We start from the raw sequence: 19,489 nt of genomic DNA, 5'->3' as shown, positions 1-19,489 counted from the left end.
ATTCCAAAGTTACCCTGGATGTTTTTTGTTGCATTTAGCAGTTTTTGATGGAAGCAAAAAAAACCATTATCACCTCCATGGCTGCAGTATTTATTGCAGAGCTGTTATGTAAGACCACATCGGTTTCAGCTTGGACTTAATAAACCGGCACCGGTGAGGTTGGAGTTGGTCAGTTACGAAAGTGGGAAAGTTTCATGACTTTCGAGGTGTGAAGCCCCTTGAGGCATTTTACTGACTCAGATAAGTGGTAATTTGCCCACACGCAGACAGAGGGCAATGTACAGCGTCAGTGGTTGGTGTCCATGGGAACCAGCGGTAAACACAGGGCCCGTGGAGAGCGCTTGCATAGCTTCACCAAAAAAAAAAAAAAAAGGCAGCTTTCATAAACGTAAAGTGGAAGTCCCGGCATTTCTCACACACGGTGAATGTGTGACCATATATACACAAAAGCACACAATCACGGCAACAGGAAGAAAACATAGAGGTCTGCAAGAACAGTTTGTTCACAGATTCCTCATTCTGATACTTGGCAGCGGTTAAAGTATGTCTGGAATTTCTAAAGGACACAGAAAAAGCCATGCATGCTTGCAGCGGTGACGTTTTTCTGATGTGACGCACTCTCACACACACAGGGATACAGCAGGCTTCTAGATAGTGACATCACAGACCCTCCTCCGGGTGTGTGTGCTTTCTTTGCAATCTCTACTGAGAATCGCCCCACAGAGGCGTGAAAGCTTCGCTGCGCTTGGATACTGTTGCTATGTTTTCACCAAGCCTACCTTTTACAATGCAAACAGAAGTGATCCTGGGATTTTTTTCATGTGAAATGTCAGGAGAGCACATACAGGTAGCTCTGTCACGCACCTTTCTACCTTGTTGTGTAACAGAAAGGAATTTCCTTTAAAAAAAAAAAAGATCCCAAGCAAGATCAAACCAAGAAAACTTCCTAAAATTCCTCTCAAAAATCTCAGCAGAGTTTTCTGCATGAGTTAACACAGTGTTTTCCAGGAGCTCATGGTGTCAGGCATGTGCAATGCTGAATGGGCAAGTCCAGAACATCCTATTGTGGAACATGCAGTGTTGCTTTCATAAGGGAGTCTCCATGAGGAAACTTTAGAATCTTCCCCCCAGAATCTCTGTCTGCATAACTTCACTTTGTAGCGTAAACCGAAATCTGTCCCAGTTAAACAACATGAGAAGATTTTTCACGTCTCTAAATGTGATGTGTGATCGTAACTGTGCTATTTTGATTATGGAAGAGAAACATTAAGGTTTGATTATATCCATCAGGCGAGCTCCAAGTCTCCATAGACTCTAATGTTAAAGTGCTCAACTTTACGTGTTTACAGGACACATAAACAAGTAAATAAAATATAGTTTTGAGTTCTGCAGTTATTTTCTGCCTTCGTGACAACTGTAACTGAAACGAATCCAACCTTTAATATTTTTATGTTTTAGTTTTGGACAGTGAAACGTTGGTATTTTTTGAGCGTGCAACTCGGGACTAAATGACAGGTGTCTAGGTATGGATTCAATGTATGGAAGACCATATATAAAAAGGTCCAGCTTTTAATACAGTCTTTGTATTTCGTGCCAAAGTCCTAAATCTTTAATAATATAATAGTAATAATAATAAATATTTGAGCTGTACATTTGAACGTATAGCAGGCTGCACGTGATATTGATTTGGCTCTTTGTACTTTGCACCAATATTAGGTTTGTCTGTTACTGAGAATTACAACCACAGAATATTTATAGGCTTCACGCTGAGGTTAACTGCGAAGAGCCCGTGATATGCGTAATTTTTGAAACACAGGAAATTTGGATGTCTGTCTATTTAAAAAAGTATTTAGATTTGGTTGAAAGCATAGGAAGGAAAGTATGCAGTGCTACTTTGGTTAGCCACTTGAAACAGATAATTTCCCCAGTGCAGTAGGGAATTCTTCAAGAGCCAGTCAGGGGCTGTCTCCCTATCATTCATGCCAATCATGTCTCATTCACTGAAATTAAATCTATGTCCCCTAACCTACATCACAGGTGAAAAAAGGTGTCTAATAGGAAACTACAAGTTTTCAGTCTGAGTCTTTTGGGGGGGATTTTTCTCACAAAAGCACAGGCCCGATGTGATTTCCCTTGCTAAGATAAGTCAATTGGAAATCCCCACTTAGGCGCCGCCCCGGCAGACGCGCACACAAAACCCAGCGCGCCCTCCCTCAGTAGCACAACTTTGCTCTCGCCCTCTGAAACAGACGGAGCTTTTGCTTATAGGAGAAAGGAAAGCCAACATGTACAGAGTTTCTAACCACAACCAAATGGATTATAACTTGGACAACATGGAGCCCAAACACGGGAAAATGCTGCCTTGCCAAGAGGACCGTTTTGACAGCGGTGTGGATTCGCTTAAGGAAGACGAACTGGCGAACGACTTCGAGGAGCTAAGATTGCCGAGCGAGGATCACTCGCAGGAATACGAGCCTTGGAGAACTGTGGTGACCGAAGACGGTGACACGTAAGTGGATTATTATTGTTTTTAAAAAAAATCAATGTATTTATTTAGTATGAACATGTATATGTGTGTGTGCGTCGATTAGTCGAACTTTAATTGCGCATTTGCAAAATTCCGCTTTGTGCGTAAATTGAAATCGGCTTTTGCACCAGAGCGCAGGATCGGTGCACATGAAAGATCTGAAAAGCTGCACAGAAATATCGGAAAAGTTGCATGGAAACAACATCTTTTAAAGGTCTTAAAAATACTTTGTGCGCATGTGTTGGCAGCGCAGTGCATAGTCGTGTGTGTGTGTGCGTGTGTTGGCTGAGCGTGCAGTCTGGGCGGTGCTAAAGTCCGCTCTGCGCGTTCAGGAAAGTCCCTGGCCTGCTGCCAGTAACTGATAAAGCATCAGATGTGTCAAGCCACAACTGGTGGAAATAACCCGACAAAACTCCATTCTTGCGAAACGCTCCACTGCTCAGGCTTTGTTCTCTCATATTTGACTGGAACCACTTCCTCTGTGCGTAATTTTTCTTTGAAGGGCTCTATTTTAACTCCCCTCTCTTTTTCTGTCCTCCCCACACAGACTGCTCCATTTGGCCGTCATTCACGAAGCCACCGAACATGCCGTCCAGATGATTAAACTGTCTCATAATCACCCGTTCCTCAATGTGCAGAACCACCAGAGACAGGTAATAAGCGGCACTGTGCCAGATCCACGAATCCCTTCCGAAACCTGCACACTTTGCAGTCAGGTTAACATATGTTTCTGTTGTGTCCCACACAGACTGCCCTCCACCTGGCAGTGATCACAGAGCAGGCCCACTTGGTGGACAGACTCCTGAAGGCCGGCGCTGACCCGCTGCTGGCCGACGACAGCGGAAACACAGCCCTCCACATCGCCTGTAAAAAGGGCTCCCTGGCCTGCTTTGGCGTCATCACCCAGAACTGCCAACGTCACCTCACCTCCATTGTGTCTTTCCCCAACTACAGTGGTAAGCATCGAGTTCAAATAGCGCCCTAAGAAACAAACACACTCTTATGTTTCACTTACACAGCTGTTGAAGTGTGTGTAACTGAGTTTGCTCTACTTCCTTCCCTCTCCATAGGACATAACTGTCTCCACTTGGCATCCATCAATGGCTACATTTCTCTGGTGGAAAGCCTCGTTCGGCTTGGTGCAGACATCAATGCACAGGTAGGTGTCTCTAACACGGAAGCCATTTGGATTATTTTATGATTATTATGATTATTATTCTTATTCACACACGTGCAGAAACTTGACCTCGTGTTTCTGTTGCTTCCTGCAGGAACAGTGCAGTGGACGGACGGCGCTCCACCTGGCCGTTGACCTCCAGAACCCCACACTAGTCTGTCGCCTCCTCGACCTCGGTGCAGACGTTAACTGCCTGAACTACGGTGGCTTCGCCCCGTACCACCTCACCTACGGGCGGCAGAACGAGGAGATCCGCTGCCAGCTGTATGAGAGAACGGCACAGGAGCTCAGGGAGCTGCCTGAAAGTGAATCGGACGACAGCGACATGGAGGATCTGGACCTGTCAGAAGACGAGGTCAGTATCTGCTCAGCTTTGAATATCACACTGAGATCCGATGGAGTCAAAACACTTTAAGGCGTGAATCTATAACATTTTTTTTCTTCTCTACAGCTCTATGATGACATAAAGTTTGGAAAGTAACAAGAACAGCCTGTCCACTGGTGATGTAAAGCTGCTACTGGGTTAGTCGAAACCACGGCTCCCAAACGGGGGGACAGCTCAACCCACGTCCCTCCCTCTCCACCCTCCGTACCCTCTACCGTCCAAGTCCAGAGGTGCTGGTCCTGGGATCACGAATGAGTATGAAGGTGGCGCCCAGTCTGGTCGGGATCGCTGAACGATCCGTACCAAAAGACCCCACACCAAAGCAAGACCATGACTTCTGTATGGTCCTGATGTTACTGTAATAACTGTACAAAATAATGTGTATATACCAGAACAGACGAGTGTAATATTTTGTAAATACAGAGACTATTTTTGTACATGTGTGTGAATTTTAAACACTATATAAAGAAAAATAAAAGGAGTTTATGAACATGAACTGCTTTGAGCGGCTGCTGTGCGTTTCCTTCCTCATGACGATGATGACTTTGTCTTGGCCTTTCCACGCTGTAATACGAGCATCATTTCTCACTTATAGTGATGAAGCACAGTCACCAACCAGACTTGTGAAAGAGAGAGACACACACATAAAAAACCCCAAAAAGATCACACTCAGCCGCTTGGAACAGTCTGGGATTTCCTTTTGTTGGGCGAGGTCACAGGGTCTCTGAGTCACCGCGCTGAAAGTCCCTGGGCGGCATAAGAGGAACATGATGTGCTTGAATATTCCACCCTCCCCTGGAATGGCTGTGAGTGGCAGCTAGGAACTGGCACTACTGGGTAGAAATACCAAGGAGGAAATGATTTACAAATATGGGCGAGCGTTCCAGAGAGCTCAGTGACCCTTTCTTTTTCTTTTTCGCCGTGTCATTAGGACCAGGAGACTTTCTTTGCTTTACAAGGAAGTCCAGGCTGTCCGTCAGCCGACACATGCAGGTACTTAGGAATTTTTCAGAAAGGAATTATCTGAAGCAACCGAAATGAATTTCCCAGTAAAGTTATCCTTGAAGCAACGCTCGAATGCCCCAGAATGACTCGGTTACACAATTGTGTTTGCTGTATCCTCTCTGGCTTGTAAACATTAACTATTACAGTAGGATGGGGATTTTTTGTTTCCAGTGATTACAGAACTTGTCAAGGACAGCGGAAGTTTCAGACAGAATATCAGCCTGGAAATTTGGTCGAGTAACTGACTTAAGATTCCTCTTTGATTAGAAGAAGAAGACGTGAAGACTTATACTCTGGTTAAAAGAAACTGGTGTGTTGCAAAGAATTCCAATATGGAAGGGGGATTTTTTTTAGAAGCCACTCACAATGACACACTGAGGTCACATCGCCATCATTTCTGCTCATGTGGATGACAAAGAGAGCTGAGAAAGACAAGTCCCCCCCTTTTTCTGAATTATAAAGTTTCCCCTCGCAAAGAGAAACTATTTGTGTTGTGTGACATTTCCGGAAAGTTAAAGTATTCTATTTCTGACATGTGCGTAGAAAAAAAAAAAAGCCAAAAAAAGTAGAGAAAACAAGGTCAAATCAAGTCTGCATCACCGAGTTTGTAGTAGAATAACCTCTCCGCAGCACCTTTGTAAGTCATGTGATTTTTGTGCACCAAGAGCCACAACAGGAAGCTCAAAAGTAGAAGCTCTGCATGTTCCCACAAACAGTTTCCCCTGCTGCTAAACACAGACGGTAAAAGGTTTCAGTTGACAAGCAGAGGACCTAAAAAGAAATGATAAAAAATGCAAACAGCCCATTTATAATAGTTTTACTCAAAAAACCTCTTTTTATTGTTGAATGAAACAGTGGGGTAAATGTACAGCAAACAAAGATAACACGAGCCTCCAATCTGGGAACTGCATTTCCCATCATGCTCTAACTAAATCCAACAGGCGACGCCGCTCTGCTCGCTCAGTCCCGCTCGGCGAGGGACATTAGGTGGGTGTCCACTTCAGTCTCTGCGAGGATCCTGCAGGACAAAAATGAGATGAAGATAAAGACTCCAAAATCTAACTCGTTTTTAAAGTGAACATTTTATGCTCACTTTCAGCTCCATATCTTTATTCTTGGCCTCTACCAGGGTGGCTTTGCATGATTCACAGTCGAATATAAGCCGTACTTATCATATAGTTAGCTCTTGTGGAGCCTCTTTGTTTATCTTGACTCTACCTTTAAACAACTTTCTTCTGATTGGCTAACTCTAGTAAGTGGAAGGTTTGAACAGTAGGTGGGTGGGGCCTCTGCGCTCTTAATGACTATACATGGGCTAAGTTTAAGAAAAAAAGGGTCTCTAACAAAGCACTGTGAGCACACAGGGATGTTCCCATTAGGGTCAATTGCTCGTGTGGCGTCCCATATTTAGGCATCCACCATAGCAACAGTAAATGAGATGAAAAGCACAATATGTCCCTATGAAGTCATATTTCACTTAATGCCAAACACCTGTAGCACATGATGTCTTAAATTCAAATATTTTTAAGTACTTCAGCATTTCAAATACTGTACGAAGGTCTCGTCGCTGTGTGTTTTACTATGGAAATGTGAAATTGCTGCAGCAATTTGTTTAACCATGTGCAAACATTCATGGAAATAAAGTGCATAAGGCAAACACATGGTTTGCACAATTTAAATAAAAGTCAATATTTGGAAGATCTTCAGCACAGCCTGAACACTCTCAGGCAGCTTTCATGCAGTTTCTTTAAGTTGTTTTCAGGAGCAGTTCTGCAGGCTTCATGGAGGACATTCAAAGCTCTTCTTTGGAGGTTTCTGCCTTTTGTTCTGTTCTGTGTCAGGATGATCCCACACTGCTTTAATAATGCTGAGGTCCGCCTCTGGCGAGGCCAATGCATGACTGATGGTGCTCCACTGTGTCTATTTATGTCCAGGTATCCTTTAATTGCACTGGCAGTGTTTTTGAAACAAGCCATTGTCAATCAGATGTTCTCCAGATAGTACTGCATGATGGACAATCTGATGATGCTCTTCTGTGTTCACAATTCCATCAATTTTGACAAGATCTCCAACAATACTGCCCCAAACCAGGACACAGCCTCCACCGTGTTTTACAGGTGGCTGCAGACACTCACTCTCTCCTGACCTGCTCTGTAAATAGTGACGACAATTTGGGCAAAAATTGTCACAGGACCAGAGACATCTTGCAGGTCTGAATTTCTTCTCAGTTTTTAATGACATAACTTTAAGATGCTGTTCATCTGCTGCAGATAGGCCTCTTTGGGAATCACCTTGTTGGTGCAAATATACTATTTCAAATAAACCTAACTGTGTGCTCTAATGACTCATAGTGCTCAAAGGAATACAACAGAGTTGTGCTGCTGAACTTTTACCTGAACTTGGGATCCTGTGTTGTTATGACGCCCACCTCTAGCTCAGAGGGCTTGAAGTCAATGGAGAGAACAGTTGACAGGCAAGAGATTGCTGTCTGAAGGGGAAAAAAGGAGGGTTGGGGAAAAAAGGTAAGTTGGTGATATTTTCATTCTTAGAATGTTGGATGCCTGGAAACCACCACCGCAAAGGCACACACTTTACTTTCACATTGGTGTTTGTTCCGTATGAACCTTTGCTACACCAGCAAAAGAAAATATTTTATGATACCTCGATCGTTTGTTCAAAGGTCCAATCCAGTTTCTTTTTCACTTTCTTCTCCAGGAAGCTGGTGGCTTCTGTCTGCTTCACGCCGGCGGCCGTGGCCTTGAAACCACAATAGTAGCCTGCTGGGTCGCATTTGTACACCTGAGGGCCGTACTCTTCATCTATGCCGATCACGATCATACCTGCGTGTTAGCATGCATTTAGAAAGGGCGCTCAAACGACATGAAGTGCTACGTGGAGAATCAGCAATGTGAATGTGAATGCGCAATACTCACAGCAGCCCAGTGGTCGCATCTCAGCGTTCTGCGTGTAGACTTGTGAGATATCAGCAATCCTCTTACACAACATGTCCACTGGAATCTCATAACCGTACTTGTACTGCCAGTTGGCTGCTTCATATCGAGCTCGCTGGACTTGGGACCTGCTATCGGCTGTAACACATTAAATGATGCGTAAGATGGACCAGAAAAAAAAATAAAGGTCAATTTCTTTTCCCAAAGAAGCCAATAAATGTGACACTTCCAGTCTCTAACATCACACTTATGTAAGAAAGTTGTTCTTGCTGCAAAAGAAATGATTACTTGGAAAGAGGAAGTGTCAGCTGCCGTAAGAGCTCGGACTGAGAAGAAAGGCTCGCCAAGTTTAACTCAGAAAAGTACCCTGATGCTTTCCCCCCTTTTATGTATCAAAAACCAGCCTTTGTCTAAACAGCTGTTTCTGTATATTTGAAAGACAAAATGGATTTGGGTGTTTTAATGTTCAATTTTTATGTAACAATAGTAGATTTGATACAATTTTACACATTTTGAGCCTTTTTCTTACCTGTCATCCCAGACATTACACATCCAATATTATCTGTTATTCTGAAAAGGTGGGTCACTGTGGAGGCATCCAGAAGCTTGTCCTGTACAGGAGGAAAGCATGAACATGTAAAGGAACAGAACTGTGAAACTGACAAATTACTCAGTGTATTACATAACTTATCAAACATTTAGTGTAAATATAATCAGTAACAATCAGGTTTGAACTTTTTAGAATTACGTGAGAAAATAAACACAACAAGGAGCAAGCTGCTGGAGAGACAAACGAAGCAAATTAGCAGTTCGACTTGGGGAAAAAAGCATTCTGTCAAAAAAATGTGACATTTTTCATTTTATTTAAAACCTGTAAAAATCTCCTTAAATCTACACTGGGATGTGCCGTGTAAAACACAGCCTCTTAAATTCCCCTCAGAGTTTAGGTTTCTCTCTCACAGGCTGGACTGTAACCCGTTTGTTTGTTTGTCCCCAACTACACCAGTTGTGCCTGAAACATTTTGCCAGTGCACAAACTGTTTCCATCGGATGAACAGGATATCGCGCTGAGCCGTGAAAGCTGGGCAGACGTGCTGGTAACTACAGGTCAGCTTGCAGAAGGCCTCTAATCGCTTCGAAATGATTACATCATGAACTAAATTAACTCTTATTTCCAGGTCACTTATTGCCATTAAGCACTGCAGCTTTCATCACACTAACATGCTGTGAGCAATCATTCACAGCTCAACATAAGGGAAACTGGAAGTTTCTATTGTGGTTCTGGTGTTGGACTTGAATCAGCTATTTTAAACCTCTGTGACGAGCCAACCCGAATTACTTGTTGAGCTTAATTGGACTGCCAATCAGGAGCTCTGGGCGCTTTGGTCCAGTACTAATTCTGAAAAAGTTGTTTTTGTTTGTTTGTTTGTTTTACGGCCATCTGTGTTCTCAATTGTTACCCGGGCTAAATGCAAATTGTAAAGTACAAATTCCACTGCTAGTTCTAATGGTTAATTGGTCTTAGATTAGAATTAGGATTAGAAATGAGTACATAAGCTCAGGTTTAGCAGGTTGGAGACGAACATAGAGAGCTGAGGCTGAGAATGTTTGGACATGTGCTGATGAACGAGAGTGGATATACTGGACAAAGGATGCTGAAGCTGGAGCTGCCAGGCAGGAGGAAAAGGGGAAGACCACAGAGAAGGAGGACATGCAGAGAGTCGGTGTGACAGAGGATGCTGGGCATAGGGTGAAATGGAGGCAGATGATCTGCTGTGGCGACTCCTGATTGGTGCAGGTTTTAACGGTTAGTTCTTAGGATGCACAGATATACCAGCCAAACATCTGTGGCATTTACACATGGTAGATGCTGATGTTTACCTGCTGTGTGACATCAACTTTGTGCTGGGTAAATGTTTAAAGATTGGGCGACGAAGAGCCTTAGGAACAGTTCAACTACTTGGACCATATTTTCGTGCAAAGAGAGTCACTTTCCACATTATCCCAGAATTATGAATATGAGACGGTTTTGGGAGCCTGGGTATACCGTTGACAGGTTGTTAGTCTGTCATGGGGTCACCGCAGAAAGACAAACAAGCATTCACACTTACTCTCACAACCAAGGCCAAATTAGAATCACCAACTAACCTAACGCATGCTGGTCTCTGAACTGTGGGAGGAAGCTGGAGTAACAGGAGAAAAGCCACACAACCTCAGCACAGAAAGCAGTAGAAGCAGCATGTATGGATGGAGGGACGGTTGCATTATTTATTCATTTGTTTCTAACTACTACTCCAAATTTCAGAACATCTATAGCCCTTCTCGTAACACTGCTACTGTTATGGCTGTAAGAAAATAACAAACAATCTGACATCAACTCACCGGTACTTTTTTCTGTGTTACAACAACTGCACAATCCTTTCCTCTGACTGCTACTGACGTGAGCCCACCTTGGTTTATGGCCTTGAAAGCATATTCTGCAAAAGAAAAACAAAGAGGGTGTCTTTAAGCACACGTTTGCTTGACAATGGCTACGAGCATTAGGATTCGTGGTTAACAGTCACAGAGAGCTGTTTTGTTCAGCTGGAAAATTGGGGCCACAAGTGAAGAACTATTATCAGATGTCATCTGGTTGAGCAGCTGACAGCGAATTATGTACCAATTCTGTGTAGTCTGGCTTCAAACATTACATCCAAAGCAGTAGTAGTAAAATAGTGTCATTTAAAACCCTTCACTTTGAGTAAATTTGCAAACCTTTGACTTGATTTTAACTGTTGCTGCAGGTGCTCGGGCATCTGTAGAATGACTGCTGATTAGAAGACAGCAACAAAATTCATGGCCATGTTCAGTTCAGCTTTATTAGAGGAAAAACCGCTAATTTACAATATTAAATGTTATCTTGTCTCTTTCAATCCATCCAACTAGCAGCTCTCAGACAAAATAATATTCCTGTGACTAAGAAAAATTGCAAAAAAGCTAAATGTAGTGCAGTCACAAAAAATACTTTATTTAGCCAATATATTTAACTGAATAACACGTTGATTCATTCAGCAATGAATCAGCTTGCTTGGCTGCAATGCTAACTATGCTAACTAGCCTAACAGCCAGCTAGCTATTTTGATCCCCTGTGTTTAGTTTGATAGTAGCGTCGTAAAAGGAGCCCCATAATAACAACTCGCACAGGATTAGTAAGACTGTGGTGGTCACATATCATACTACTTTCGATTTGGCGGGTCGCTTTTAATTAACTATAACCTCGGCTAAGCGAACCATGACAGAGCATTTAGCTAGCTAGCAAACAAGTAAGCCAGCGAACCGGCTTTTTATGTAAACAGATCCCCATACTGACCGACTTGATAGAGTCTGCCCTCAGGAGAGAAGATGGTAATGTGTCGATCAAACCCTGCACTCGAGCCTCGGGACATTTTACAAGGATAAGTTGGCCGAGAAGTTCGTCCAAATGAATTTGCAAGCAGACTTCACTTGATGCACACTATTTCTACCCGGAACTGAACTGAAGGGACGTGAACTTCATCCGGTGACAAAGGCTTGCTTCGTTTCTATGGTGATAAAACCAAGGGTCCTACTGATGTTTGTGGTTTCTGGTAAAGGAAAAATGTACAATAACACAATAACATGTGGTCAAACCTGTCCTTACTTTTTATGACATACGATCTTTTAAGCCTTCACAAAGAAATATAAGCTCGTTTTCCAGTTTGTTACATTTACTCATCATGTCCACTTATCAGCTATTTTGCAGTGAAGAGAGCATTTCTCCAAGTATTATCCATCAGTCTTGTCTCCCCACTACATTCTTTTAATTGTCATCTCTTTAAATGTTTTATTATTTCAGATTACAAGCCTATTGTGTCTTTATAGACTGCTCTATGAGCACAAGTTTTAACTTGCCATCAGAAATTGAAGTGGTTATAAGTAGCTACACCTCAGCTTCACCATAAAAATGCTATTTACATTTGATCTTGCATTACACAAAAATGCATTAGTAAATATATTTTACTGTCATGATGTTGAATAATGCAAATTTACAACTGAGGCTGCGCAATTGGTGTAGCTCTAAACATTTTTATTGTTACAAAATTTCCCATATGGAAAAGAAATAGTAAAAACGTATATGATTTACTCATGAAAGTGGCCACTTTCTCATTACTTCCATATATTATTTTACTAAGTATCCAAAACATACAAGTTTCATTATATAATTTTTCAAGGGATCTTATATCTGTTTTCACTCTTGTATGCTTTTCATACAAGTTTCACACAAGACAGATACAAACTTTATAAGATTTATTTATATCTTTTCCATATGGGTTTAGACACTGAATTTAAATTTGTGAAAATAATTTCAGTGTAGCATGTCGCATGTTTTGAGCTATTCCTACACAGTGTGTGAGTACTTCTTCTAGCATACTTGCTTATCCAATACAATACAATACAACTTTATTTATAGAGCACATTTAAAACCAATGGTATACCAAAGTGCTTCACATAAAAGACAGAAAATAAGACATAAATATTATAAATATTAAATATGATTAAATATTATAGGACCATAACAAAGTACCAGGTATGGTAACAGGTCAGTGTCACTAATACACAGGAATAGCATAAAATGCATATCAAGTAAAACATGTTAAAAGCACATGTATAAAAGGTAAAATAGAGTAAGTCGAGGGATCAGATTAAGCTGTCAGACTGTACAATCTGAACTGCTCCCAACAAACATAGATGTTTACGTCAATGCTGTAACTGCAATAAGTTAGTTAATTAACCGATTCGCACTACAACCTGGTTTGCCTCTTACCTGTAATTATTTTTATTTAATTTAATAACTGTACAGTACTCTCTGTTTATAGTAACCATTGTCCTTAATGTAAATATGTAAGAAAAAATTGTGTATGTTTCTGTTCCGTGTCCTGTGTATTGTTTGTTTGTATATTTGTCTTTTTGGCTGCTGTTACAACCAAATTTCCCCTTGTGGGACAATTAAAGGATTATTCTATTCTATTCTAAATAAGGCAAGGTTAAATAAATGGGTTTTTAACCGTGATTTAAATGACTGGAGAGAATCAGACGCGTGGATAGCAAGAGGAAGGTTATAAATCTGGTGCAGCCAAGGCAAACGCACGGTCGCCTCTAGACTTCAGACGAGATCTTGGCTGCACCAGGAGTAACTGAGTAGATGATCTTAGTGCTCGAGTGGGAATGTATGATCTAAGGAGTTCGATAAGGTAGCTCAGGGTTGTGTTGTTGATCATTTTAAAGGTAAGCAGCAGTATTTTAAATTGGATGCGGTATTTAATGGGTAGCCAGTGCAGGTCAGCTGGAACAGGGGTAATAGAGGCAAACCTCCCAGTTCCGGTCAGAAGGCATGCCGCCGCATTTTGAACAGTTTGCAGTCTATGAAGAAACGCAGAATGAAGACTGAAATAAAGGGAGTTGCAGTAATCCAGCCTAGAGGTCACAAAGGCGTGGATGAGCTTTTCCAGGTCCTTATGCGGAATATAATGCCTAGCCTTAGAAATGAGATGCAGAAACTAGATCTAACTACAGCGGACACATGTTTATCAAATTTAAAAGAGCTATCCAGCAACATGCCCAAATTGCTAACAGTGGCAGAGAGGGAGCTGGCAAGGGAACCAAAGGCATCACAAAGTTGTCTGCGAGGAAAATTACCATCAAAAACCACGATTTCAGTTTTCTTATAATTTAAGATAAGAGAGTTTCCTAAGAGCCCTTCTTTGACCTCGCTCGTCACTTGTTTGTGTTATACTCATACATAACACAACACTCTGACGTCATTATTACTAATTGCAATGAAAATTGTTGATTACCAAAAACAAAGTGATCTATGAAATATGTATGGTATCTAAAAAAGCCCAAAACAAAACATTAAAACATCACCACGCGACATCATCACCAACTGACTTACTGTCAGCAGTGATGCAGAACCACATCTCACTAATCCTATATGCTTCTATTATGTTGATATCTAAAACATAGGAGTCTGTAAGGCTTGTAAGGATCTATTTCACCCCAACTTTAACTTTATTAAAATTCTTTAGCCATTAATTAAGTTCAGTTAATGGCCAAAGAAAGAGAAATGTATAGTGGTAACAGTAACTGGCTTTGTATCTGTTCCATATGTAGCAGTATAGTCTGTATTACCCGAAACAATGAGGAAGTGATGTATTTTTGTGATGTACAAAATAATTTCCCCCAGGGATCAATAAAGTATTCTGATTCTGATTTTTACAATTTCCCGTTGCCACGGAGCACTTACAGCATGTTGACTGCTTACATGCAACCTGCAACAAAAGTATGCATCAGTAATGGGAAAATAAAATTAGAAAAACTATGTGCACCCTTACTGCGTCCATGGATATTAAGAAGATGAATAGCTGCCAGGTGCTGCTATTCAAATGGACTTGATTAATTGACCATCAGTAAATGTGAGCACCTCTGTAAAAAGCAGAAATGTCATCAGTTTGCAGGTCTGGAGGTGTGCGTTAACACAATGCTCCCTGATGGGACGTCCCAGCAAATTTACCATTGCGAAACTAAAAAAAGGAATAAAATCTCACAATCTTCAGTTAGCAGGTTCAAGTTTATGGCAGTACAGTATTATTAGGAAGGGCTACCTGGAGAAAGCCTCTTCTTTCTAAAAAGAACATGGAGGCAACACTTTGGTTTACAAAGTTACATCTTAACAAGGCACAAGACTTCAGGAACAATGTCCTTTGGACAGAGGAGACCAAAGTGCCATGCTTGGTGAAACCCAAACACAGCATATCAGTACAAATACCTCATACTAGCTGTCAAGGACAGTGGTGGAGGGGTGTGAGGATTTGGTTAAAGTAAGGAATCACGGTGTTGCAGTGACACAGTTAAGGTCCAGACCTGAACCTGACTGAAATCCTGTGACCTTAAGAGAGCTGTGCGTAAATGAACGCCCGCAGGCCCCAAAACTGAAGCAACGCTGTAAAGAACAGAGGCCCAAAACTCCTCCAGCGTTGTGAAAGACTGAGAAACTCATGCAGAAAACATGTCGTGCCGAATTAGAACTCAGCAAAAGTTATTAGAGTTCTACATGTTATTGTCTTACTGTAGAAGAAAAAGCATTATGTGTCCCAGTGTGAGCTGCCAGTGAGGTAGCACTTACAATACATAGAGCCAGTGATTCATTTCATCGTTCACACCTGGGCTTTACTTGGAAAAGTTTTAAATGGCTGCTGATTGACTGAAACATTGTGCATGCATGGAGAGATGCCAGGATTTTTGAGCATTTATAAAAATGTGTTCTTCCCATAATCACTAATGTTTCCTGTGAACTGTGACGAGTACTACCAGATACACCAACAGATCCTTACAGTGTAATGAGTAAGTTCTGTGTGCAGAATGTAATCAGCATGTGTCTGGCACAGTCCCGATGTACACTGTAACATTGGTGTTTTGAATACATACAACATGAATTCATGCGCTACACTGTGCACTACTGCATGAGATTAAAGGCTAAAACTGTAGCTGTATATTGCCTTGTCACAAATGAAACCAGTTCCCCTTTTCTATATCTGGACACCAATAAAATATGGCGCAGACTATATTTAAAAGAAACAAAATGATATCCTGCTGCACGAAAATGAAAATAGATTTCAACTTCTCCCTATCACATAACAAGCCAAGGTGAAAGTGATGCCACGGTGTAACAATAAAATAAAATAAAAAAACCCGAACAGAGGCAACATGATCATTTCAAGGAACAAAAATCACTGTCGGGTATCCTGGTCAATGGCCAATTCCCATTTCCTTATTCATGAAGAAGCGTCTAATGTCCATGTGTCAGCCGGGTTTTCCCCTCTGTCTAATGCAGCTGAACAAAAGATGATCACTTCCTCTTTATGAGTTACTACCACATCCAGGTGATGACTCACAAAACCTGTTCAGTGTGATTTCGTGTCGATATGATTAACAGAAGTCAAATCTTGGGCTTCCTTGTAAAATTTTATGATTATATCTTTGTGGGGAAAAAAAACAAAAAACTTAGTGAAAAGTAATTAGTGATAAATGTCACACATGGGAGGGCATTTGAATTTAACCCTGTGACTCAGCCCCGCACACAGTAGATGTCATACGATGGTAAAAAATAAAGACCACGCGATTAATCATGTGAGCTCAAAACCTTGTATTACAAAAAAGACAAAAATGCATCCACTCATGCACAACCACAAACACTCCTTCTTAAGTGTGCAGCACAAAAAAACTCCAAAATGTGCAGTTTGTAGAAAAATGACTATTAATAGGACTTTTTACATGACTCTATCAAAGAAGGCCAAATGTAGCAATGATGATGGTATGAAATCACTGAGCTTGTGCACCTCTCGTTTTTTTTTTTTTTTTTTTGCTTTGACATTTCATGACCTCGACCGTCCCCTGCAGATGCCCCCTCCATCACAATGCCTGTCCCCTTCCTTCCCCATCTCTGCTGTCTTTCTCTCTTTGTCTCCTCCAGCTTCTGTTCTGAGTGCGTGAAAGCGCGGCTAGCTCGAGCTGCATCGGTGCAACGCTCGCAGCATTTGCATCTGAAACCAGAAAGACCCCCACCCCCTCGCCAGCACAAAGAGGCGTGGGGCTGATTTCTGGAGTGCAGGGGGATCTCCGCTGTCGATGAAAATACTTTTTCAGAAAGCCACAGCCTGGTTAATGTTTTCCAAGCTCAAAAGTTTAGATATTAAGCAACAAGGGGAACGGCGTGATTAAGCCCTTCTCTGAAAACCTTGACGGTGTAAGATGAAATGTCAGCACTTTTTGACTCACTTTGTATGAAACGTTTTCTTTCCATGACAATGAACATTCTTAAATGTGTATTTGAAAAACTTTCCCTGAAATCACTTTTTTTCCCCTCAATTTTTCATATTGCGAGAAACCCTAAAGACATAAAGCAGGCAAAAAAAAAATCATTTTACAAACCAAAACAAAGCACTGAGGTTCTAAGAACCCCAGTGCTGTGAGCAGCTTCTGGGAACGGCTTATCTAAAGTGCACTAAAGTGCTGAGTGATGCAAAGATGATATAAGTCTGCTGAACGTGTGTGTGTGTGTGTGTGTGAAAGAGAGAGATAATGCTTTGTGTTACTTCCTTCTTCTATATGCATATTCTTTAGAATTTGCATGTTGTTCTTTGTAAATTGTTGAGTGATTTGTCATGTTGCAAATGCTTAAATGGTTGCAACAGCAGCCTCAAGGTGTGTTGCAATTAGTGGTGCCACAGTTACTTGGAAATGCTTTCGCCTGTTGTGCTGAGATGCATTAAGCAGAACAGAGAATGCTGTCGTTCCCGTCTGTTTGCAAACATTTTGTTTTGGTTTGTTTTTGGCTGTGCTTTGGACAGGGATCAGCATGTACAGTATGCACTAAGTGTGGTTTTGAGATGTAAATAAGATAAGCGTGAGATAAAGATCACAGCTGGTTTATATCATAGCTATAATAAACCTTGGTTTCCTGTCTGGTGTGATGATCTGGTGGTTGACACAAGAGCAAACTTTCCCCTCCATCAAACGTCTGCACTCCAGCTTTGGTGAGCTGGCCGGCTGCCAGTTAATGAATTGGCTCGTATTTACTTAACTAGCAAGAAAATTGCACTTTTTTGACTATCCACTTGATGTGACCCTATTCACTACGGCGCTGCTCTGATGATCAAACTGGAACACTTGCTACTCATCTCTTCTGGAAACGGGGGCACTAAACTGACTGTACAATGGAAAGCGAAACACCGCGCAGCCATTGCGTAGCATACCAGTAAGGCCAGTTCTTTCCATATAATTACTTTGTAAACGATAATGAATGCAACGACAGTAGCTGTAGCAGGCGGAACCTTTGCAGCTTTGCTTGCCCCGACAGGTTTGTTGATATGTCCAGCTGATTTGCATAGTAAGACGATGCAGGCTCTGAATCCGTTTCTTACTCCGAACAGGAAACTCTGAGGTGAAGAATGAAGCGAACGTAAACATGCCAAAACCTGAAGTTGCCACGTGAGACTGGCTCTGCAGTTAAGCCAGTTCCTGTACGGGGTCAATGTTAAAAAAGGTGTTCTTTCCGGGTACTCCTGCTTTCTCCCACATCCAAAGACATGCAGTTAGTTTGGTTAGGCTAACTGATGATTCTAAATGGCTCGTAGGTGTGAATGTGAGTGTGAGCGTTGTCTGTCTCTTTGTGTTAGCCCTGACTGGTGACCTGTCCAGGGTCCAGGGTGCCCGCCGCCTCTTGCCCCTGTGGTAGCTAGGATAGGCTCCAGCCCTCTCCAACGACCCCGATAGGGACAAGTGCAACAAATTGCATGGATGGATGGTAGCTATACCTAACATTTCTCTTCATAACAAGTTTCTCTCTTTTATCTTATCCTTTCTTTATTTTAGTAAGACTTTGGGTCACACTGTGTTTGGGGTGCTGGTGCCTTTTTACCTTTTGCTGTGCTGAAAATCTGCAGTAACAGATGATCCAGATCCAGACGTCTGTGCTCCAGTTATGGTGAGTGAATTTCTACAATTTTATTTTGACTTGGTTTCCGATCCGTCTCCAAAAATCGGATCCTGCTCAGCACGTTACAGTGAACAGGTACGGACCACCAGGTGAGAAGGCTAGTGCTAATAAAACCCACAGTTTTCTTAGTTTGCACTGTAAGAGAAGCCATTTACATTTTATCTTGCATTTGCTTTTAAAACATTGGTGCGGGTGGTGACCCCCTTATTAAATCCAGCTAAAATTTAGTACATTTCGTCATGAGAAGGTTAGCACAAGGGTCTGTAGGGATGTCTACATGCCTGCCTTTCCAATAAGAACCTGGCATGGTGATCATAAAGACAGCTTGCCAGTGTCTTCATGAGGTAATCTGTACTCACTGTCACTGATAAAGTGTGATTGATGTGTAAAATATGCGCATTGCACCTTTATAATATTATATATTTAACTTATGGCACTTTGTCATTTATCCAGGTTTTCTGCTCCCAGAAAACATAAACACACACCACCCAATAACAACTGGTGCTGTGGGTCCACGTGACGGGGCCAGCATCGTAATTCTTATGCAGCATGAACAACTTTCCAAGTGTTTATGTCAGGCGGTTAGGACATGTTTATACAGTTGCCCCCAAAATATCCACGTTTCATTTTGTTGAGTTGTAGCTGGAAAATTGAGAATTTAACTTTGATAATGATGCGGTGCAGTGACAGTGCAGTTTAAGCCAAAGTCAAAGGCAGGTTAACTGCTAAGAGCAGAAATTACGATGGTTACACAATCATGCCGCACACTACAAGTTGTGCAGTTTATCACATGCAAGTCCTTTGTGTTCCCCCTCGAGTCCTCTCCTGATTTAAAATAAATGTTAGTAAGGGGGTATTTCAAGGCTGTGACCTCCCAGAGGTTTCTTTGACG

The 19,489-nt window shown here is 41.8% G+C and overlaps 2 protein-coding genes across 2 annotated transcripts; one reads left to right on the top strand and one right to left on the bottom strand.

Moving 5' to 3' along the window:
• Nucleotides 1–2,211: 2,211 nt before the first annotated feature.
• Nucleotides 2,212–4,585, top strand: LOC147312247 (NF-kappa-B inhibitor alpha-like). The gene is made up of 6 exons (XM_086264197.1): nucleotides 2,212–2,509; nucleotides 3,075–3,180; nucleotides 3,276–3,483; nucleotides 3,598–3,686; nucleotides 3,799–4,059; nucleotides 4,156–4,585. Exons 1-6 carry the CDS (start codon nucleotides 2,286–2,288, stop codon nucleotides 4,183–4,185), a joined length of 918 nt encoding a protein of 305 aa, XP_086120323.1. The 5' UTR covers nucleotides 2,212–2,285; the 3' UTR covers nucleotides 4,186–4,585.
• Nucleotides 4,586–5,899: 1,314 nt separating this feature from the next.
• LOC147312246 (proteasome subunit alpha type-6) lies at nucleotides 5,900–11,611 on the bottom strand. The gene is made up of 7 exons (XM_086264100.1): nucleotides 11,395–11,611; nucleotides 10,428–10,522; nucleotides 8,575–8,656; nucleotides 8,028–8,183; nucleotides 7,756–7,934; nucleotides 7,488–7,582; nucleotides 5,900–6,112 (listed from the first exon to the last, which is right to left on the bottom strand). The coding sequence occupies exons 1-7, from the start codon at nucleotides 11,468–11,470 to the stop codon at nucleotides 6,055–6,057; spliced, it is 741 nt and encodes a 246-aa protein (XP_086120226.1). The 5' UTR covers nucleotides 11,471–11,611; the 3' UTR covers nucleotides 5,900–6,054.
• Nucleotides 11,612–19,489: the final 7,878 nt, after the last annotated feature.

Source organism: Aulonocara sp. 'chitande type north' Nkhata Bay, linkage group LG15 (genome assembly GCF_057382095.1).
Source record: "Aulonocara sp. 'chitande type north' Nkhata Bay isolate Kocher_YH1m ecotype deep benthic linkage group LG15, A_spYH_male_GT1.1, whole genome shotgun sequence".
Lineage (NCBI taxonomy): Eukaryota > Metazoa > Chordata > Actinopteri > Cichliformes > Cichlidae > Aulonocara > Aulonocara sp. 'chitande type north' Nkhata Bay.
Note: the sequence above shows the minus strand (reverse complement) of the source record. Positions and strands in the feature narration are given on the sequence as shown.

Coding starts and splice junctions, on each gene's coding strand:
- LOC147312247 (XM_086264197.1), top strand. CDS start 2,286: ATGTACAGAGTTTCTAACCACAACCAAATGGATTATAACTTGGACAAC. Junction 3,687..3,798: donor GTGCAGACATCAATGCACAG/GTAGGTGTCTCT, acceptor TGCTTCCTGCAG/GAACAGTGCAGTGGACGGAC. Junction 4,060..4,155: donor TGGACCTGTCAGAAGACGAG/GTCAGTATCTGC, acceptor TCTTCTCTACAG/CTCTATGATGACATAAAGTT.
- LOC147312246 (XM_086264100.1), bottom strand. CDS start 11,470: ATGTCCCGAGGCTCGAGTGCAGGGTTTGATCGACACATTACCATCTTC. Junction 8,657..10,427: donor TAACACAGAAAAAAGTACCG/GTGAGTTGATGT, acceptor CCTCCTGTACAG/GACAAGCTTCTGGATGCCTC. Junction 8,184..8,574: donor TGTAATGTCTGGGATGACAG/GTAAGAAAAAGG, acceptor AATGTGTTACAG/CCGATAGCAGGTCCCAAGTC.